The sequence below is a fragment of the Limanda limanda genome, chromosome 22, assembly GCF_963576545.1.
Source record: "Limanda limanda chromosome 22, fLimLim1.1, whole genome shotgun sequence".
In the NCBI taxonomy this organism is placed as follows: Eukaryota; Metazoa; Chordata; class Actinopteri; order Pleuronectiformes; family Pleuronectidae; genus Limanda; species Limanda limanda.
The window spans coordinates 14,017,189-14,039,671 of record NC_083657.1 but is presented as its reverse complement, the minus strand read 5'-3'; the positions used below and the strand labels follow the sequence as shown (position 1 = coordinate 14,039,671).

Below are 22,483 nucleotides of genomic sequence, written 5' to 3'. Positions count from 1 at the left end.
GGGCCACTCGTGCTAATGTGGTGTATGCAAAGTTTTCATAATGTTGAAATAACAGAAGGAAGTGCAGGGATGACAAATACGCAGATTTCACAATGCCTTGCTGAGACCCAGCAGCTGCCAGAGTTGAATGTTTTATTATGTCCTCCGAAGCCCCCCAAAAAAAGTCACGCATCCTGTTCCACATCTGGCCTGCTCTCGTATCTCACATCTCAACTTTCGGACTTCAAATGAAAAGTCTGATGTGTGAAACAGAACAAGGGGGAACTGCCAGCAGATCGCATGTGCCCTAATATCTGCCCCATTCACCCCCCAAAGACAACAATGTATCATTGTGTCGCTCTGTTTTTGCCTCTTTGTGTTGAGGCTTCCTGCTCAAACGTCTGTCCTTTTACCAGATGTGAAAGTTTGCCTCATAACAAACACCGGAAGGGCGTGTATGTGTGCCTGTGTGAAATGTAGCAAGCGTACTCTCGGTATAAATAGTCTTGTACGGAGTGGGCTATTTTTTTTTAAACACACAGTCGTTTTTATTCAACAGGGTTTTTCTCTCACCTTTTTCTTTCTCTACATACGAGTGTTTCCTCACTTTGTGCGTACCCACCCCCCCCACGCATATAACTGGTTGTGTGATGAGTGACAGATGAGGACACATGGCGTATTGTGCAAAAGAGCAAACCTGACACATCATCTCTTGCAATATGTCCCTTGCAGTGAACACACGTGATTCCTACCAACTGCCAAAGTATTCATTTCTGAACAACCCGCGGTCAGAGCTCACTTTCTGGTGTTCTCTAACTCTGAAGTCAGGAATTTCACTTCCTGTTGTTACAGAGTTACATCAAGGATGGTTAAATATGATTTAATGACAGTATACTACTCTGAAATCTGAGCCTTTGCCAGTAGGATGCATTGTCAGACTTGAGATTATTGCGAAAATTTATAATTTATGGATAATTCATGAGACCGTTTGGTTTCTACTTCCACAATACTGCAACATTTTGAGGAAAAAACATAAAATAACTAATTTAACACAAATCAGTGTGATAAGAACTTTAAAGGACAGAAGCCATCTTTTTAGTTTGGTCTACACTGCATCCACTAACATGAAGGTGGTGAGACTTGTGACCTTTTCTGCAGCCTGCCACCAGGTGGCGATCAAGACAATTTGGCTTCACTTTTGTGAAGCAGTCATTTCGCCCATCTTTTATACAGTCTATGATCCCTACCGGTTGCCTGACAAACCTGTTTCTTCTTCATAGGCTCATATGTAGCATGTAGCTCTTGTGTATAAGAGTGATATCTATCTTCATCTCTCTCCTGGCAAAACGAAACGCAACATATTTCCCAGAAGGTCAATTTGTCAAGTCATTGTAGTCGATTCAAAGCAATGAAATGAAAGACACCAAAGGGAAATTAAATCTACATAGACAATCCTAATTAATGAATTTTGTGTTTAGTACTAATTAGTGTAATCAGTTTCTGCTAGTAATTCCCAGTATGAGCCTTTTCAGCTGTCACCTTCCCCGTGTGGCTGCAGGAAAACATGCACTGCCATTGCTGAGTCCTTTAATTTTCACACCAGCATGTCTTCTAAGACATATCTGTGGCTCACAGACCAGAGCCCAAACTGTACATCTGGTGAGAGATGTGCTCTTTGCACAGTGTTTATCTGCTTCATTTCCTCCTGCCTGTCAGAGTTGCCTCACTGAGCTCTATGGTGTTTTTTATGCATCAGTCCTTCTGAACTACCTCCATGCTGTATGTGTAAATGCTGTTGCACATTCACAGAGCCCTTCATTACCCCCGCAGACTTTTGAACATTTGAACATTTTGAACTGGCTAGTTCCTGTTTATGTTGTATTCCGTTAATTCAACTCGCATCACTCAGAGAACCACAAAACCCACAATTTCCTGTCATCATAACGCAGCATTCATTAAGTGAGTTCATGCAAAGAGTGGATATGAGGGCACATTGCAAACACGGCGAGAAGGAAAGTATATAACATTAGAACAAACAATGCCTCTGCCAGGACCAGTGTCAGACAACATGCTTCCCTCTTCAAGGTAAAATATTCAAATTCATATAACATGATCTGCCTCATAATGTAATGGGTTTTTGCCTCGCCTCCTCTTCATCCCTCCACTGAGATTGGAGCAAAACGGTTCAGCACATTTTGAGTAACGGAAACAGACCCAGGTGAAAACATGACCTCCTGGTTGTTAGAGAGCGAGTGCAGGATACCGCAGGCGTTGTTGTTTTGATTCCCTTTCTGAAAGTAAAGCGGGCCAAACACCTGTAGCACAGGGGCGAGTGTGCAGTCAACTGAAAACTAATCGCAATTGCGCTTTCACCATCGCCACTAATTTACTGCCGGCAGTAATCACTCGCTCAGATGCAGCACCAGTGACTTTTAATGCACCCTCCTTCCAGGCAGATCCAGCCTTGCGTTTCGCCCCCGACTGATTTAGTTCCCACTGCAGTTTGATTTATAGCGCTTCAGATCCGAACAATTTCCCTCCCCTGTCTCCCCCCCCTGTGCTGCTGCTTTTCAGCTCCTGTCCGTCTTTAAAGAGAGGCAGATCAGAGTGCACCGACAGACTGATGGGTTACACGGTCTGTGCCATTTCATGGGCGCTGCAGAGGTGACAGGAGAACAGGAGGGACAGAGGAATGTACCTGCTATTTCTTGCCATTTTTCAAATAGTTTTAAGGGTCTTTGCACAGATGTACTTGACCTTGTCTGCATTCAGAGATGTCACATCCAATTGTCACCGTTTTACAACCTCTGTTCTAAATTGGTTGGAGCCAAACCAAACTGATTCCAGCTCTGCCTAAGCTGCATCTTTAAATTCTCTTTAGCGGTGTTTAAATCACTTAGAACCCCTCTGTAAGAAATGATTTTGTAGAAAACTTTTTTTCTTGTTAAAGTTATTTGAATTCCATTGTTGTCACTTGCCCACGAGCCAAACAAGCACTGCGCGGTTTTAATGAACGACTTCAAATATGCTTGGTGTGAATGTGACCTGGCAGGTTATGTGTGAAAAAGATGATGCAGGCAATTAGGAGTGCAGCACACGTGCCTCTGGAGGAATAGATGGGATAGGCTAATGTGAGCTAGAGGGGAAAAGACAGTGCCGAGTGCATTGGACCATACACCCCAATCATGGCAAACATCCAGCGAACATGCCTGAGCTGCTGCTCCTGTCTGCTCCCTGTAATTATTATCTTCTTTCCCTAATTTTCCTCTTTGTGTAGATCGACTTTTTTTAGATTTTCGTCTTCCTCGCTCCGGTCCTTCTGTTCTGCTTGATAGTTTATTCCTTCCTCTCCTCCTCCCCTTCAAATTTGTTGCTTTTGGTGCTTCGGCATAAAGCAGCAGCCCCTCACAATGGATCCAATTATGGCCGGCTTTCCTGATAAGTGCAACAGTGCCGCAGGTTGAGGTGGAGGAGGCGGCTGGAGGCAGTGCTAAATATCAAGGGTGGCCACTCCAGAGGACTAAAGTAATTGCACTGCAGCAGCAGACGAGAGAGAGAGAGAGAGAGAGAGAGAGAGAGAGAGAGAGAGAGAGAGAGAGAGAGAGAGAGAGAGAGAGAGAGATAGAGAGAGAGAGAGAGAGAGAGAGAGAGGAGGAGAGGGGATGCAGAGGCTTTTTAAAGAATCTCCTCGACTTGATTTTTACCACTAATCTGTTGCTAGGTGCTTTGAATCCTTCTTTTTCTCAAAGCTCTATATCATTCAAGTAAAGCTCCACTTCACTTGTTGGCTACATGAAGGCCACAGAGGCCACGGTTCAATTTGAGGTACCTGAAGATCAAATGAGTCAGCACGAGAAAAAATTCCTGATTTCAGACTAACTGCTTTATTGATTTATGCTTCGGAGACAGATTTGTCTGCACACATGTCTGACGTTGATGGCTGCCCCATTTGCATTTAGATGCTTATCTGGACCTAGACAAAGGGAGCTTGTTCAGCATTCAAAGCAGGAACAGTCCATCAGTGACACCGAATGCCAATTGCACTAGCACTGAAGTGACTTCTCTCTCTCCAGCAGCTGCAAAGGCTTTTCCAGAGAGGCAGCGAGTCGCAGCTCACAAGTCAAATGTGGCTGCTCTGACACCAAAGCCTGACTCAGTGAAGCAGGAGTGAAGTCGGCAGAGGAGCTGCAGAGTGAATAATCAGCAGCCGCGACATACTCAGATGCCTCTTAAACCTCACTGATCTGAGGGTGGTGAGAGGAAATCACCTTAAATCATGACAGTGAGACAGCTGCGGCCTGTAAAGCACAACATACACTCGAGGAGGCTGGCTGAAAGAGAATAAAGTGAGCAGCTATAGTCTTTCACTTGCTTAGATCCGAATCACAATACACTGGGATGTGGCCTTGGGAGATTATCTCAGCACAGAAGTGTTCATTGGTTATAAACAGAGCTGCCTGAAAGTCAGTGTGAGCACAGCTTGATTGTCACCTCAGCAAAGCTCCGAAAGGTAAATGGTTCAGCATCGACCTCCAGCATCCTCCCTCCTCCCACACGGGCTTAAGCCATAACTTTTGGATATCGACACAGACTTTTTTATACCATCATTCTCAAGCTGGTCAAAGCAGGATGAACACCCTGCCACTCCCTGGGTCTAAGTTTAGGAGTAGGCATCCCTCCATCCTCCTCTGCTCCCTGATGCTCCTCCTGATCACCAAGAGGCAGTGCCATCAGTGCTGTAGCAGCTCTAAGCACCTGAATATCATATTATGGTAATTCTATTTGGAGTGTGTGGCCTATAAATAAAGCTGTTGCACTCTCCCATGCACTCTTCTCCACAGCCACCAAGTCGTTAGACTGTTTATGAACTGGGAGCCTGTCTTCACAACAATGAACTAGTGTTGCCATCCTGCTCTATAAATGGTACACTCATTGTCATTGTTCCACTAGTAAATATATCTGCCAGCAGTATGGTGCAACCCATGCCTTCTTCAACTCTGCAACAGCTGCGAGTAGTGCTTCCAACGCTAAGTACAAAGATCCGCATCCCTAATGAGTCAACATAACATTCTTGGGGCTGCTGTGGTGCCAGCGGGCATGTCCACGCCTGATCCTATTGCGATACAGCGGTGCACCGATTACGGCAACGTCAACTGACAAAGTGATGACATTTCTTTGAAATTAAACAGGCAGGTAATGCCTCAAATAAACACATCCAAAGTATCAAATCTGAGACCCGCCGTGCGTAAAAAGGTCCAAATAAGCCAAAACTGCCTCCAACATGCAAGTTCTGGCACAAGGCTTACCTTCAGAGTTTGAGGGGCCCAATGCTCTGAGAGGAGAGGCTACAGTGATGAAGAGTTGAGGAGTGCGCGCTGAGGAGAAGACCGTTACATCACCGGCACCGCCGAACTCTGTGGTTCACCAAGTGGCAGCACCGGGTCCTGCGGTTCCGAGCGAAGAGGCGATGACAGGAAACCCACCGGACCTCATCGGAGAACAGCTGCCCCCTGGTTCCTGCTCCCCTGGCTCTGTGCTATGCGGTTGCTGGTTTTCTTCACGGCACATTAACCCTACAACGCGGTCGCCTCCTCTCCTCCTGGCGCGCACGGAGCCAAGTTGTGGATGCGGCCGTGCGTCGGAGCATCTGGTGCCAGCCCCTGTGTGGATGTTCCAGCTGTGCGCCCTCGCCACCACACTGCAGAGCCACAGTCCCTCCTGTCGGTGGGAACGCAGCAGCACCACGGTCCGTGCACATGCTGCTTGTGCACACGCAGCTCCGCACCAACTACACACACACACACCATGTCAGTGCAGTGCACAATCCGTACCAGTATTCTAACAATGATAATAAAAGCCAGGATGACACAGAAGAATGCATTTTTTAAATAGGAATCAAAGTGTTGCTGCAATGAGTTAATGGGGAGAGAACAATTGTGTGTTTATTTATTTGTGAATCTATACAAAGTACAGAAAATGGATTATTCAGATTATTGATTGCTGATATTAATTTATAATATATGATATAATTGAACTTCAACGTATGCAAAGAGCTCCATGTAAAGGCACATGGTGATAGGTCAGTCAAAAAGTGAAATAGAAACTAAATGATATAGTACGTCTTTTTGTGTCTCTGGACAAAGTGAAACTCATGCAGCGGTGAGAGGAAACGTGCAGTTCGTCTCGATTGGTTGTCACGGGTACTTTTTATTCCGTTTTTAAATCAAGCCACCAATCTCCAAATATATATATATTGTGTCCTATTCTAATTGCGATATTTACGACAACACTTGAAGGCAGCATTTATAGTCCTGCCCTTCCAGGAACAAAAAGAAGAAGAAGAACCTGAAGTGACCGTAAGTTAATTTTTAGACTTTTTAGACCACTTATCTTAGTGGTTGAGCCACTGGGGGTTCGAATAAGAAAACACAGCAGAAGAAGAAGAAGTTCTGTGATCTCCTGTTATCTTTTTTTATTCGCCAGAGTGTCTTGAGAATTGTTGTTGTGTTTTGTTATTTGCACCATACATACGTCTCAAAATTATTGACAGTTGAAAGTACAAGTCACAACAAATGATTTACTAAATGTCATAAAATCCTTTCTCCACAGCAGTGTGGCCGTTCCCTTCTCCAGTCTCTGTAGTTCAGGGGCAGAGGTGGGGAGACCAAGAGAGGAGGAGATCTTTCTTATGACAGGCAACAGCTGGGACATCCGTTTGCCACAATGGACAGTGAGGAGGTGGGGGGTTTACTGGAGGAGTGCCTCGGAGCAGCAGCAGCAGCAGCGGCGGCTCAAAGGTCCAGCCAGCCCACTGAGGCCGAGAGGCTGAACCACCGCAGCTGCACAGGTCAGACACTAGAGGGGGCTGTGGTGTCAATCTTCACTTGACTGTAGGAGAAAGTCAGATTGGGATTTAGTATTGGTGTGGTGGAATAACGCCGACATGAGCTGCTCCACACACACAGTTTGTGTTGGGAATTCAAGACAAAGGTTTTCTCTGCAAGTGCTCAAAGAATCCAACATGCAGCTGGCATGGATTGGAGGGGATTTCCTTTTGTTTAGCTCTGCAGTGGCACAAACTGGGACAGTGTTCACTGTAAGCTTTCTTCTCAACCCAGTTTATCCCAGTCCCTATGCAGTCCCACTGCCCACTTATAGTATGTGTCCAGCAAAGGAACGTGAAGACAGCTGAACAACAAATAAAATACTACATTGTTCTGAGTATTTTGATCCTGAAATAACATTGAAGCAATTATACCACAGAAAATACCGAAAGCAACGTGTAGCAAGATACGGTTGGAGCAAAAACAAAATTTCCTCACCAGTAGTCTCTCCAGTTTTTCCTGTATGAATTGCCAAACTTACAAAGCTTTCTGGTACGGCTTATATTATTTGTATTCTACCATTTTGTACGTGCTTGGGATTTAAAGATATTTTAAGTCTTTTATCTCTGCACTCCCACACAGTTTTGTTGCAGCTAAAAACGTGCCCCCGCTCTTATTTTCTGTAGACTCGCTGTCTGCAGGACTGGCCTCTCTCCTGCAGGAGGCCATGGACATGAAGTGGCCCTTCGTGCCGGAGAAGTGGCAGTACAAGCACTCAGTCAGTGCAAGTGACAAAACCAACCTCAGTGACCTAATCAGCAAGCACCTACCTCAGCTACTGGTAATAATCACCCAGATAAAAAGTAACTACTCTTGTTTTCTTGTCGTGAAAACAACTCACGTATGTTCATTTTGTGGCCAGGCGGTTTTAAAGGCTTCCATTGTGGCTCGGGAAGCGAGCACTGCACTGGCAGTAGTCTTCTTGGTGGACCGTTACCTCTACTGGACAGACGAGTCCACCCGGCTGCTGAAAATCACTAAACTGCTCCACAGGTGCCGACCTGACACACCGGTGGCGCCCCAGCTGGTCATACGACAGGCTAGGGTCTACCTCAACTCTGGTATGGTACAGTGTGGTGGAAGGGTGGGGTTAAAAATACTTTTCTATTGGATGAGTGGATGAGTAACTAGTTATCCATCAATGTAATGACAGATTTGAGAAATCCTACTGGTTGATTTAAATGCATAACATTGAACATGGACGTGAAAAGGCTTTCAATACCTTGTAATTATAACACCTTTTTATTAAAGAGATATAAGCTCTATGCTTTTATTATGCAGGGTTGGATAAATGTGAACATTATCATCATCCTCCCTTCAGGCAAACTGCAGAAGGCAGAGTACATCCTGAGCAGCCTTATAAACAACTGCGGGGCCACAGGTAAAGTCCTTCCTATGTCATTTTAATTGCCTTCATTGGCAGTTTATACTGTATGGTATATAGATAAATAAAAAGAACATTAATCTCTAATTTACAGGTTGTTGGGTGTACCACACTGAAAGTGACAGGACTCTTGTTCAGGCTGTTAGTGTTCAAGTGCGTGGAATGATTTTGCAAAAGCTGGGTAAGATCATTTTTTGAGTAAAAGAGAGAACACTGACAGCTCTATATTTTCACACCTTCTTCACTGCTCTGTTTCAGGCCTGTGGCTTGAGGCTGCAGAGTTAATCTGGGCCTCGCTGGTCGGCTACTATTCACTTCCTCAACCTGATAAAAAGGTACCCTAGAAACACCACAGTACAAGGGCACAGCAAATTATAAGTTTGTGAGCCTGCGTGACCCAGTTTGCACAAGGTTGTAAACCTTTGCTCTGCATGTCTGTTTATTTTATAGGGCATTGGAACTTCTCTAGGCTTACTGGCAAACATACTGGTGTCAATGAATGATGAGGACTTTCGTACTTTTAGGACTAATCAAAATATAGAATTGGTAAGTCTTACCGCCATCATTTCTTTCATACCATTGGCTTTTTTATAAATTGGTTTATAAATTTGTTGTTCTGTTGTTTTTGCCTCAGTCCTTACTTGGAGATGTGAGTCATCGTCTTCTTTCAGCAGCCCAGGCAGCGAAGATGGCCGTGGTATACAGCCAGTACACGTCACTGTATGTATTGACGAATGTGGTAAGCCATTCACCTGACTGGGCACTGAGTCATGAATACCTGCAATTGACAGAAATTAATAAATTCCTTTTTATCACAAAACAGACATGGTAGCTAACGGTAAAGCAAAAGGAATTATTCCAATAGGAATTTCTATTGACAGACTCTTTTCTTTTTCTTTAGGTAACTCAAGGGACCTGCTTGCTATCATACAGTTTCTCAGTGGAGTGCCCCAAATCACAAAGAGAGTCTTTCCTCCAGCAGGCCAGAGAGGCATTTTCCATCGGCCTACTCACCGATACAGAGGGCAAGCAGGTCACCAGCAAGCAGGAGCTTCACACCTTCCTCAAGGCTGCCTTTTCCCTTACTGTCACTCACAAATGGCTTGGCACTCCTCAGGAGGTTGTAACGCAGGTGACACAAGCTTGCCATAAAGCTTTAGCAAATTTCTATGATTACTGTCATGCAGATAGCCAAGACAAGGATAGCCTCTGTGCTGAGATCATGCAGCTGGTCACCCAAGTCAAGCTTCTGCTGCGAGTGGAGCCTTTCTTTAATTCAGACAGGGGGTCTTTTATTCCCGACAGCTACAGAAACATCGCAGACACATCAGTAAATTTTAGTCTGGCCGAATTCTCTAAATTGATGCATAGATTCCAGAAGTATCATGCAACGCTCTGCGAGACAACCGACTCCAAATGTAAGGGAACTAAAGAGGAGCTAGATGGGGCGAGGCTGTGTATAACTGCGCTGGGGACAACCATGGACCCACTCAACACAGAATGTAGCACTGAGGCCTGCAAAGTGGCAAAGGGTACACCACAAGGAGAGGAGCCACATCTGAGAGGTTCAGATTCATCTGCTGGGCATCCACCTCAACACCCTGACCAGAGTACCACTCAAGGAAGCACAGATGAACTTGGCTCATCATGGCAGAACTTCTCCTTGAGTGGTTCAGGGTCTTCTTGGCCCAGCAGCAGTGGAGTAGGAAGTAGTGCCACAGAAGCGGGAGCAGATGGTAGGAAGCAGAACTGTCCGACCACTGAGGTTGACGACAGCTTGCTCCTGTTACCTGACAAAAACATGAAGCGAGACTTGCATGTCTCAAGCTCTACTGTTAATTCCAATACAGTCCCAAGACTGGCAACACCTGCCACTTCCTCCTCCAATGTGAGTAGTGATCCAGAAAAGTTTGAAGAGATCCAAGCTGGAATAGAGACACTGGCCACTGAGGAGGATTGGATGATTGATGCTGCTGGTGTAGTGCAAAAAACATTCCTAGCTGATGGAGAACCACAATCTTTGTCCCAGATAACTCTCATAACCTCCTCCAGCTCGCTCGGTGACAGTTTCAGTTCCCAATCATCATGGGAGCAAATTTCCACAGACTTTACCTCGCCCACAAACAGAAGACCACAGCTATCTAACCAATCAAAAGCAGGAACCAGCCAAACCAGCAAGTCATCTGAGTCTGACGGGAGCTTCTTCCTCTTAGAAACACTTGATTCTGAGACCACTGATTCAGGCCAAATTCCCACGAACAAGGAACATATATCTAGAAGGGAATCCAGAGTTTTGTCCAGGCCACAAAACGTGGAAATTAATGTTGACCCAAATATGGACACTGAAACTGACTCTGTATCTGTAAAACCTGCTACCAAGAGCTCTTTAGCAAACCCGCACCCAAACCTCTCCCAGTGTGCCTCTACTGAACCTTCCATGGATAGTTCATTTGACATGGTAGAGATGAATGAAGTCTCTTCGACAGAAAAAGTGAATGTTCCTCAGAGCCCCTTGTGTTACACCTGCCAAAATCAGAGCACAGCAGGTGGTGTTGTCCCTGAGAGACCATATTTGCTGTCACAGACGGATTACCAAGCCCTACTGGCGGGTGTTTGCCACGATTGTCTGATGAAGAGGCTGCACAGTGACGAGACACAATTCAAGCTTAAAGAACACAGAGCCGTCTACAGTAAGTATGAAGTCCTATTTAAATATGTTAGGTATGGCTTGAAGGCTGGCAGTGTTGGGTCAGTTGGACCTCCACATGGGTCCAGGCTGAAATATATACATTCATGATCCTCAAAGCATAAAGTGTGTTGACATTCATGGTGCCCAAAATATGAAATTGTAATGACTTGTAATTGTGATCCCCTTGTTATTCATTTAACTCCACTAGCTGATCAAAGTTTTCACTCATTCTGTAAAATATACATCTGCCTGGTTTATTATTTCAGTACAAAAGGATTAATGGTCTTTGGTAATCACTGACTTTACTTTTAGTTAAATAATGTTTTTTTAATATTTGAAATATCTGATCAAGTGACATGACATTAGTTACTGTCATTCGTGTCCCCCTTAGGTTGAATTGTAATAACCTTGGTGGACATGTTCAGTTTTGAATATGTATCTTTCAAATGCTTTGTTTTGTAGTAGTGGCAATAGTAGCATGATAACATGCTTAATTAAGAAAGTAAGACCTGTACATTTGTCCAAAATTGCTCTGGTCCCAGTTGAGAAGCCTTTGCATCAAAACCACACAAACAGTGGGGTAGTCTGCAAGTAGTGTAAAAACCCAGCTGTGTCTTAACAATACATAAAACTTGGGTTGTAATGGTCTCTGAATATCCAAAACCACTAGGTGCTCTACATTTGAAGTTCTCCAAAGCACAAGGACTGTGGACGGCAAGGGAGACCTGTGTTTACATCGGAGAGCCAATGGGGATGAAGGGCAAGCAGAGAGCAGCAATATGGGTGCAGTTTTTACACCAAGAGGAAAGGTTAAGCAGGTACGCATGCTGCACATTCTACACACAACCAGACTGTGACAGGACTTTAAGTCTCATTCTGTCTGTGTGTTAATGTCTGTAGTTACGTCGGGAAGGACTACCTGAAGCCGAAGCAAATCCAGTTTCACCTGAGAGATGTGGAGAGGCAGATGACGGCCCAGTACTATGTGACAGAATTCAACAAGAGTCTCTACGACAGAGATGTCATGGCTCAGATCTACTTCATTCCCTCAGAAGCACTGTTGGTGAGGCCAAATAACGAAGATTCCAAACAGATGATGATGAGGAGGAGGAGAAATAGCAGATACACTCATATTAAATTAACCTTATTCACACAATATTACTTTAATAGGATCCCTTACACATTTATAACACTAACCCTTCAGTTTACTGCTGTTAATATAGAAGGTAATATAATATGTTGTAATTATAGACTTTATAATACCCCATTGGCGTAGTGATATAAACATTTGCTTAGTGATATTGTGTCTCCCCATCAGATCGAATCAGACCAAATAAAACAATTTATGTCCTTCATTCATTTACCATTTTAGCATGAATACTAGTTCTTAGTATAAAGTCTAAATAGTTCAACTTCAGGGTGTTGACAGAACAGTTTCCTTTTGTTTCTACTTCATATTACTGTTATAGTACAAATAAATATGACTGTAATTGTGTGTACATTTCATAATGGAACTCAGCCTTTTTCTCTTGTGAATAGATTTTGGATGGCGATGAGATCGTGGGGTGTGTGTCAGTAGAGCCCTACATGCTCGGAGACTTTGTCAAACTGACCAACAACACGGGAAAGAAGGACAAGAGTTTCCAGGCCACAGAATATGGCCTTGCCTTTGGACACTTTACCTACATATTCTCTGACTACCAGGAAGTTGTTGTAGACCTGCAAGGTGTGTGTGTGTGTGTGTGTGTGTGTGTGTGTGTGTGTGTGTGTGTGTGTGTGTGTGTGTGTGTGTGTGTGTGTGTGTGTGTGTGTGTGCACCAGTGTGTGTGTGTGCACCAGTGTGTTTGATGATTCCCCACAGCCTGTGCATTCTTGTCACTTTGAAAAGATGTTACAGTCTTCCATCTTTTTCTTTTTCACAGGATGGGTGACAGCCAATGGCAAAGGGCTTACCTACCTCACTGACCCCCAGATCCACTCCACCAGGACCCCTCGGGGCCCCTCCAACTTTGCTGCCAGAGGCCTCAGGTACTTCCTGGAAGAGCAACACGGACCCGAGTGTAATTGCATCTGCCAGCTGCTTCAACTAGCTCCAGTGGTCGGACAGCCCCATGTTCCCACCTAGAAACATTGAGAAGTGACACATATTGTAAAGTTTGATTCTCCAGTTAAGTGAAAAGATTATGTTTCAGCTTTTAAATAAAATAAGAGTATAATATATTTCATGCAATTTTAAAGATTTGCACAGTGTATGGTATTTTTCAGCAACATTTCCCCAACTATTCAATTCATTTCAACTAAACTTTTATAAGAGAATATAGTATATATAGATAAAGTTCATATAGTTACTTGTCAGGGTTGTTGTATGAAAATGCAACATTTTGTGCTAAAGCTTCAAAATGTATATTACTTCTGTTTGAATATTTACTCTCTGTTCACGAGACATGACACAGCAAATAAAGTTTTGTACTTCACAAAACTTCATTAGAAAAAAATTTTACTCTGTAGGACTAAGGCATGGAGAGTAAAGTGAAAGAAAGATTGCACAGTCATATAGTCATTTTAAATTATCCTATACATTTTTTTTTTAAAGTTCCAGATACAGCCTCACCTGCACCCAGCTGTATATCATAAAAAAAAACACAACTGAAATCAAATAAAATTCTTCTGTTGGTTTGTTTTTGTAAATGTATTTTTGTATATTTTGCTGTTACTGTATGTTATTGGATTGCTGTCTAACTGGACTAACAGTAGGAGTCACCTGACACAGTGACTCACTTGACATCTCAGCACTATGTTTTGAAGGTAAATAAATAACCCTGCAGTCATTGGTCATAACTTGTAAACATACATCATATGTAAGTGTAAACAAGTGGCAAATGTAAAACAAAAAGACAGTGTTCTTTATTCAAATATAATGGGTTTGTGATTTGGTGAAAGACACTGTACATGATGAGAATGAAATGACCTGTGCTACTTAAATCAGTGTAGTTCAGTCAGTCAGGTGACTGGTGTGGGCTTGTAGGTCAGATAAGATTGATATTGTTAAAGATTTATTTGTGACTGACAAACATTCAATGTCACCAGTGTTCTACTTTCTGCTTATAATGATAATAATCATTTTATCTCCTTTTTAATCAAACTCATAAAATTACACAATAACAAACAGTCTGTGACCTCAACATGTTTCTGTGCGAGTCAAAAGCAATATAGCCTTTGTTCAATAAAGTAATTCACCGACATGCAGGTGCTCCAGTGTCACGAGTGCAGTCACACACACCTTCAGATCATATGACTGTGATGTCATTCACAGGGCTGTTAGCAAACACACGCACCTCTTCTCCACTCCACAGAAAACTCCAGTTCTGGGTTTATGGTTTCCCATTTTAGCTGAGATAAACACAATTCTTCACCCCTGTCCCACTGAGCCCTGGCCCCTACAGACACTCTCTTCAGACGCACTTTTTTGAAGTAAGCGTCACTAAATATATCTGACAGGTATTTGCATTCAGTGCATTTTAGGTGAATATGTTATAGGTTTGGAGGAAAAATATGGGTAGATGTTGTGATTTTATAACAATTGTTCACACAATTGTCTTCTCCATCGAACCATTCTTTACATAAAGTAGAAGAGGCTTCATTTAGGGGAGGAGACACTGACTTTTACAGCCGATGATAGCCTGATAACAGAAGCTTTTCACTCAGATGCAAGAGGATTTTTCCTTTCATAAGCCTCAAAGGGTTAAAAATAAAACCTGGAGGCTGGACTTTATCCTGGAGCCTCAGTGTCAGCGTTTATAAGGAAGTAGCTCCTCTCCCAAGCACCAGAGTGTCTGTTGTCTGTTGTGTCCTGTGAACCGGAGCGTGAAAACCTACAATATGAAAATCTTAGCGGTTTTCGCTTGTGTCCTGGCAGGCTGCCTGGCTCAGAAGCCCCACCCATGCTGTAAGTAAAACACCAGATACAAGACAGATGTGTATTTTATTTTGAATTTCATTACAGGCTTATTTAATGCCAATTTTCCCTGTTAAAATGTAAAATTTATTGAAATAATGCAATGTTATACTTCCCTACGTTTGAATACAGCAAGTCCTCCTTTCCTGACTGGAGCCCTCACTGTGGTGAGTGTTTGTTTTAGAGTGTTTTTTTACCTGAGAGCAAGTACGACATGTAAACTCACTCATATTATCTGTCTCCAGTCCACACAGAATGAAAAGCTGTGGACCTACATCAGATACGAGTATGATGCAATGGGACAGAGGATCCGGCTCATGGAGCTGGGCAACTATGAGAACAAGAGCTTCACCTACGATGCTCTTCTGCTCTTCAGAGAGGTAACCAGAGCAATGACACTATCAACACATGAATTCGTTCTGGTGAACAGTCCCCTCTGAACCAAAGTGAAAAGTCAAAGGGAAATTAGCGTTAATCAAAGTCAAAGCACAGAGATCTGCAACGGAAGATTAGTTCGTCCGGGGTAGCCTATATACAAATTCTAATTCAGATCTCATTATTATCTTCACTGGGAAATACGATTTGCCATAAAGGGAAGTTCATGTGTATTTCAGTTATTGCATAGGGAATCAGGACTTCTAATACTTCTCACAGGTGTCACAATAACAAACCCACTCTCTTCAACATACAAGCTGAATAATCATTTGATCGATACACACATAGATGGGTTACAACGACCCCTGGCCCTGGCCACAGACCCCTAGCCATGCACGCAAATAGCAAATGCGGGATATACAAAGTGTGTGTCACTCCAAAACTATATTCATTCATTTGACATGTTAAATTGCTGCCATTTTAGGTATTTTTTACATGGCACGTGCAGCGTATCTATAGGAGTTTACACAAATGAACATCAGATGGAGCACAGAGCCGCAGACCACCACACAAAACTGCAGTGAAAAATATCTGACCTGGGGCAGTGGCTTCCATCTGGCCTTCTTTGGAGAAAAGTCATCCATCAAGCCGTAAAAGGTCCAACTCCCGGATGAATTCCGATTCAGTGACCACGAGTTACAGCATGCTCATCCTGGACATTTGTGAGGACTGCTCTCCCTCACAGTTGCTGAAAGGAAATGCGTCAGATAATATCTTAATGCAATGTATAGGCCTGTTTTAACATCCCATGATAGAATCTGCTCATCTACAAAATGTTCAGACAATTTTGTAATCAAGCAACAGTTTCAAATTCAATTTTAATCTAAAAAATACTTCAAACATTAATAAATTAAAGCCTAATAATGCATCTTAAGGCCAAGGGGCTCTATTGGCTCCAGGGCCCTAGGCATTGTGGTGACCCGTTACTGTGTACATAGCAATCTCTGTAAATGATTAGTGTAAAGGTCGATTGAAACATTAATCCTCATCCTTCAACTTTTATCCTTCAGGCTGTCATGTATGAGATTAATCACAAAAACCATACATGCAAGAAAAGGCCTCTGAAGACAGACTTCCAACCCATTGGAATCCCCAAAACTGCAGCTCTGCTCGGCCAGGCTGTCGTGGGCAGCTCGTCTGGACCCGGACAGGGACTCCTGGTCAACACCTGGATGGGAGATCTGCCTGACAAGCAAGGTGAGAGCGAGTCGTGAAGGTTAGAGCTCTTCTCTTCTTTCACATTACTTCACTAACACCATCGCTGTCATGTCTGTCCCTCCAGGAAAGTACCTGAGCACAGTCACTGAATTTGGATGTATTCCTGTCAACTTGTCGTACCAAACTGCCGACTACGGATGGGTGGTGTTAAGGTACTGAAGGATTCAAATCAACTCTACAGCCAGAAACTTTTCATTTCATTACCTGCCAGGTGTTCACTATGTCCCCGTCTTTCTGTTCACTAGCTACTTCAACAACGTCATTGGGCTTGCAGACCCGGGTCAGCTCAACCCTCCGGACTTCTGCCCCGATGCAGAGATGGAGGATGGTGCAGAGGAGCCAGTCGACTTCGTCAGCTTGTTCCTTTAAAAGTGATAAAGACCTCCTTGAACTCGTGTCACAAACTGTCTTTGAGATTTTGAATGAAAATAAGTGAAGCCACTGAATCAGAGTTGCACATTTACTTGTGCAACAAACATGCATAATTCAAAGCTTCTCAGACTAAATTTTGCAGAATTTATATTTTTTATTGTTGATGTCATTTTTTCATATCACCAATTGATTAAACGCCTTTCATGTAAATTGTCAAGACTGCTGTGACTCTATAATTAATTTTAGTACCTTTTCCCTTTTACAGACACCAAATAAATGTTTCTTTCTGTCTGCTGGAAATTTTAAGCTGATCATTTGCTAACATGTTCAGCAAAATGTCCTCTGGTGGTTGAAAAATATTACATACAGCTTTAAAATCAACAGATAACTAGAGTTATCTGGGGATTTTAATAACTTCCAGACATACACAGTAGTAACTGCAGTCAAGCCAGCCGACACTCCTTTACACTACACATAAAATCTGGCATATCAGTCTCACTCTGAAGTTATTGAGCAAAGTGTTTTTATAGAACTTTGAAATATCCAGAAATGAACTGATTTGATTGTACACATGTTGGACTTTACTATGGAAAATCACTCAATCTATACAGACAATATGTTTAATATTCAGTATGTAGGTATTCAGAGAGGTCCTGAACAAAGGCATATCAGTCTCTCTCTGAACTTATTGAGCAAAGTGTTTTTACAGAACTTTGAAATATCCAGAAATTATATATTCCACAGTTGAAATGTTGGACATTACTATGAAAAATATCTTAATCTATACAGTAAATATGTTTGATATTCAGTACATTGATAGTCAGAGAGGTCCTGAACACAGGCATATCAGTCTCACTCTGAAGTTATTGAGCAAAGTGTTTTTATAGAAATTTGAAATATTCAGAAATGAACTGATTTGATTGTACACACGTTTGACTTTACTTTGAAAAATCTCTCAATCTATACAGTAAATATGTTTGATATTCAGTACATTGATGGTCAGAGAGGTCCTGAACACAGGCATATCGTTTTATTTAGAAATTTTGTTTAAGCGCCACTATGTCACATGTTTGCACCCTCCTCTACAGACAAAGTAAATCCAAAAAGCCGGTACTAAGATAACAATGTATGTACCTAGAATAGGGAAAGAGAAGAAGGTGAAGAAATAATATTTCAGGCCAGATTCAATGGTATGGGCACCTTTGAATTCCCCTTTTATAGTGACAGGACAGGTCTGTAAACTGAGAAAATCTGTCACTGGCCGCAGCCTCACCCACATGTTTATAAGGAAGTGAACTCTGTGAAGCATCAGCAATACGTACCTACCTGCGTATGTGTCAACAGGCAGCATGAGAGTCCTCGTCCTGTTTGTGTGCCTGTCAGCGGGCTGCCTTGCTCAGAGACCACAACAATGCAGTAAGTAGCCTCCACAACACAGCTAAAGTCAAATTACTTTTAACGGATAATGTCCTGTCACAGGCCTTCACACACCTTTTTTTAAATTTCAGCATATAGTGAAAATTATACTGTGGAATGTGGAAATTGCTATGTGATATAAAGGCTCCATTAAGGTTAAAACCGCTTCTTTGATTTTGTCAGCATCCCCTCCACAGCTGACCGGAGACCTGTCTGTGGTAAGTCTTAACATCTTGTCATTATGCTGCTGTGTAAATGCCAAGTCTTTGGCTGATAAATACATTTGAACGTTTTCATTCACCTTTGACTGGATTCTTTTTTTAAGTAGTCACAGGTGGAAGGTTAAATGAATAATACGATGAATCATTTAAAGATGCAAAAAATGTCTTCATTTCAAAGACTACCCAAAATGAGAAGCTGCTGGCCTTCGCAAAGTACAGCTATGATTCCCAGAGACAGCGCATCCGCCTCACAGAGTGGGGGGTTTACGGCAATAAGACCTTCCACCTTGACGTGCTTCTGCTCTACAAACAGGTAATGGCAGCACATCTGCTTTGGGAAATGTCATTTACAGCTCAGCTCAGTGTGTAATACCATCCTGTCCTGTAGCGTGTGATGTATAAGATTAACTCCAAGAACCACACATGCTGCAAGAGGCCGCTTGATGTGGACTTCCACCCACTGGCGATCCCAAAGAACGCCACCCTGCTGGCACAGGTCGTGTTGGGCAGCTCCTCTGGCCCGGGACAGGGAGTCCTGGTCAACACCTGGGCGGGAGAGCAGCAGATTAAGGAGGGGAAAGGTACAGTAGAGGAAGTAAGAGGGAATGAAACTAGATGTCATGTGGTGTTTTGAGGCACATGACTGTCAGTGATTGTTTCCTTGTTATTTAATTTCATTCCATCTCATTCTCATGAACCTGCTGGTCTGGTTGTGCTGCCCCGGCTTCCTGGTGATCCGCCTCTCTGTCTGCAGCACAGTACATGAGCACTGTCACTGAGTTTGGATGTATTCCTGTCAGCACTCTGTTTCACACCAGCAAAAGTGGATGGATGGTGACCAGGTCAGTGCATTAATGAACTATTCAGAAATACTATTTTCCACCAGACAGGTAATAGGGCTTTTTTTATTTTTATTTTATTTAAGCTGGTGTTTACGAAAACTATATTCAGTTTCTGCCACACTCAACTAACGACACTTCTCGGTATTGCAGTAGATTCTGGGATTTCTCGAGTGTTTGCCTGTTTTCACCATGTTTTCTTCTTTGTGTTTCATCCACAGCTTTTTTAACAACATTGTCGGACTGCGGGACCCTCAGCAGCTCATCCCTCCACCTTTCTGCAAGGACGCACAGCTGGAGGAAGAGGAGGGACAGGACCCAGCGACCTTCTTTAGCTTGTTTTAAAACACAAGGCTATATTTTAAAATGTATTGTGCACTGTGACTGTACGCAACTCTTTTGCACTGCATTATTACTTATTTGGTGGCATGTGGGTTAAATTGAGGCCATTATTCAATGAGCTTATAGTAAGATTGTTGTGGGTTTAACATTCTCTTATTTGTATAAACAGATTAAGTGTACTTGAGTCAGAAGTAATTTACTTCAAATACACATGAAGAGAGAAACGATATGTACAATATCATTTCATTTTAACAAATAAAATACACAATTACAATCTCTTTTTGGACCGAAAATAAAACTTATAAGAGATTTTTTGATTTTTGATTTCCTTACCATAAATAATTTATGGTAAATACATGAATACTTGGTTGGAGCAATAAAGACAAATGATTTAACCAATGTTGAAATATGTAGTGATACAGATTTATAATAACAATTGAACAATAAAAAATCTCAGATTTTCACAAAAGAAGGCAGTTAAATCTGTTTTCTCAACCTACGTGAAATCAAAGTTTTTTCAGTCTTTTTCGCCACTTTCCTTATTTCATCTTGAGAACACCGAGATCTTTCTGGCATCCTGAATGGGTTGGTCTGATGGCCACTAGATGGCAGCAGTTACCAGGTTTGCTGAGTTGAGACCATGGTTGAGACATATAGATTTTCTGAAGTGAATTATTTGGCATAATTGAGTCAGGAATAAAAACATATATTCTCTTTTAACAATGATTTTCAATAATTTATTCATTTGGGTTTATGAACATCCAGAGGTGAAAAGTCACTGATGTTTAATGGAGCGAGGAGTCACTTGGTAGCAGTAATAATACATTCCCCTTAATTCTCCAACCTCCTGCATGCCAACCTCTGCTGCCATGGTCCCCGGCTCCCGGGCCTCCGTCTCCAGCCACAGCAGCCGGGCATCAGGGTCCTCATCAGAGAACTGGAGCAGAGACCCCGATCCTCGCAGCACCTTCAAACACTGCCTCAGCACCAGGCCGGCCTTCCCCTTCCCCTCCTTCGACCTCAACAAGGCGTCTATGGTGCCCTTGTCGATGACCAGGTCCACGCTGCCAGAACCGACGTGCTGGAGAAGATGTGTGCAGTCCAGCTCCACAAACTCCAGCCGAGAAGAAACACTTTGAGGTTGAATCGCTTTCGCTTCAACGTGCTCCTTCATGAGTCGTACCGCTACGGGCGATATGTCCGCACAGGTGACCTGCACCGGCACGGGAGAGTGTCTGTAAATGCAAGGCCCAAGTGCTGAGGTGCCACAGCCCACGTCCAGGACACGGAGCAGAGCACCTGGATCACACTTGTGCTGCAGGAGGGGCATAATGAAGTCCTGCACGGCCTCAAAGCCAAAGAACCACTCAAAGTTTTTGAAGGTGGGTGTCCGACCGTTGTTCTCAGTGTAGAAACGGTCCCAGGTTGCTTTCTTATCCATGTTTTCCATCAGGTCAGCTACACATAAAAAGAGTGAATTCATTATATTCATTGGACTCAAGCAGTGAAACACAGACAAAAAGAAGGTCGAGGGGCAGGAGAGGACAAGGGACGAGGGACGTCTCTAGATGGAAGACGATGTGGAGGTTTAGAGGTTTGGTTTCAGCATAGTTTTTGAAGATGAGCGCAGCTTTCCAGATTGCAGCTCACAAGCGCTCTCTGGTGGCTGGAGTCTGCCCAACCTTCGAGAAGAAGGAGTCCACCTTTTCAAACATACTGTATATATAAATAAATAAATTTCATGATGTAGAGACTTCCCAAACGGTGGACACTAACTGAGCATTGGCCCTGACAGAAACACCAAGTGGCGTTATTAACCATAGTTAACCCATATACCTTTTGTTTTTTATAGATTGGTGATGAACGTGATATTAAAACCAGTTTTCATAGAATTTATTAGTGTATAAAGTGTGCAGTATCTCTTTAAGCCCTGTCAGACTAACTTCTGTACTAATAAACATAGTGGCGACTTTTAAAGATGTAATGATTTCATTAATGACAGTAAATAGGCTATTGTCAGACATTGATACTTGTTCTTTGGTTCTTTAGGCAAATTACTGAATTATGCAGTAACTTAATTCTCATTTTAAGTTATTGTAACTTATTAGAAACCCCATTTAAAAACTGGAGAACATGTGTGTTGCTAAACTTGCACAGAAACACAACTCACATACAGTGCAGTGCATTAAAAAACACTTAATGCGTTACTATTCAACTGCATGTCACATGATGATGAGCTAAACCACTATAGGTGGTAGCTAGCTATGAATGCTAACCATGTGTAGTGTCATAGTTAACTCGTTGTAGCCATAGATACGGTTGTAGCTGCTAGCCTAGCTTCGTTAGCTGCTATGATACAGGCAACCCGGTGCAGTTGCTAGCCTAGCTTCGTTAGCTGCTGTGATACACCAATGTGTTAGCATGTGTTTCTAGCATGTGAGTCAGGCTGACTTGTGTTGCAGTGTCTCCAGGTGGAAACGTACCTGTGAGAGAAGAGTGGTGCCGCACACAGGCGGCAGCAGCTCTCACTCTGCTCAACAGTCTCAAAGATTTGTACATTTGTCCTTCTCCACTTGCGTCTTTGAATTTCTCCACCGGAAGAGCTCTCACTCTGCCCCGACTACAAAATTCGATAGTTGTAGTCCACTAAATTGTTAAAGGGACAGCGTCTCCTGCTGTTGTAAGCCGACGATCTTTGATTTGGGCCAAGCTATGGGCCAAACTGAGTGGCGGTGACGCGACTGCGCAT

At 43.0% G+C, this 22,483-nt stretch overlaps 4 protein-coding genes across 6 annotated transcripts; 3 read left to right on the top strand and 1 right to left on the bottom strand.

Moving 5' to 3' along the window:
* The first annotated feature begins 6,121 nt into the window (after positions 1-6,121).
* alpk1 (alpha-kinase 1) lies at positions 6,122-14,169 on the top strand. 2 transcript variants are annotated; one of them, XM_061066365.1, is made up of 15 exons: positions 6,122-6,179; positions 6,276-6,335; positions 6,589-6,826; positions 7,490-7,644; positions 7,726-7,924; positions 8,185-8,244; positions 8,342-8,428; positions 8,506-8,582; positions 8,698-8,793; positions 8,882-8,986; positions 9,149-10,937; positions 11,607-11,754; positions 11,837-11,999; positions 12,476-12,662; positions 12,859-14,169. In XM_061066365.1, exons 3-15 carry the CDS (start codon positions 6,703-6,705, stop codon positions 13,059-13,061), a joined length of 3,393 nt encoding a protein of 1,130 aa, XP_060922348.1. In that variant the 5' UTR covers positions 6,122-6,179; positions 6,276-6,335; positions 6,589-6,702; the 3' UTR covers positions 13,062-14,169. The 2 variants fall into 2 exon arrangements, with proteins under 2 accessions (XP_060922348.1, XP_060922347.1); XM_061066364.1 differs by having other exon boundaries at positions 6,136-6,335.
* Positions 14,170-14,739: 570 nt separating this feature from the next.
* On the top strand, positions 14,740-17,126 carry LOC133028736 (ependymin-like). 2 transcript variants are annotated; one of them, XM_061095749.1, is made up of 6 exons: positions 14,740-14,882; positions 15,024-15,058; positions 15,137-15,271; positions 16,337-16,523; positions 16,609-16,696; positions 16,790-17,126. In XM_061095749.1, the coding sequence occupies exons 1-6, from the start codon at positions 14,816-14,818 to the stop codon at positions 16,911-16,913; spliced, it is 636 nt and encodes a 211-aa protein (XP_060951732.1). In that variant the 5' UTR covers positions 14,740-14,815; the 3' UTR covers positions 16,914-17,126. The 2 variants fall into 2 exon arrangements, with proteins under 2 accessions (XP_060951732.1, XP_060951731.1); XM_061095748.1 differs by having other exon boundaries at positions 15,024-15,271.
* A 1,117-nt stretch (positions 17,127-18,243) lies between these two features.
* Positions 18,244-20,164, top strand: epdl1 (ependymin-like 1). The gene is made up of 6 exons (XM_061066134.1): positions 18,244-18,332; positions 18,516-18,550; positions 18,732-18,866; positions 18,942-19,134; positions 19,308-19,395; positions 19,614-20,164. Exons 1-6 carry the CDS (start codon positions 18,266-18,268, stop codon positions 19,735-19,737), a joined length of 642 nt encoding a protein of 213 aa, XP_060922117.1. The 5' UTR covers positions 18,244-18,265; the 3' UTR covers positions 19,738-20,164.
* cskmt (citrate synthase lysine methyltransferase) lies at positions 20,136-22,352 on the bottom strand. The gene is made up of 2 exons (XM_061066133.1): positions 22,218-22,352; positions 20,136-21,192 (listed from the first exon to the last, which is right to left on the bottom strand). Exons 1-2 carry the CDS (start codon positions 22,291-22,293, stop codon positions 20,510-20,512), a joined length of 759 nt encoding a protein of 252 aa, XP_060922116.1. The 5' UTR covers positions 22,294-22,352; the 3' UTR covers positions 20,136-20,509.
* Between the last annotated feature and the right edge of the window lie 131 nt (positions 22,353-22,483).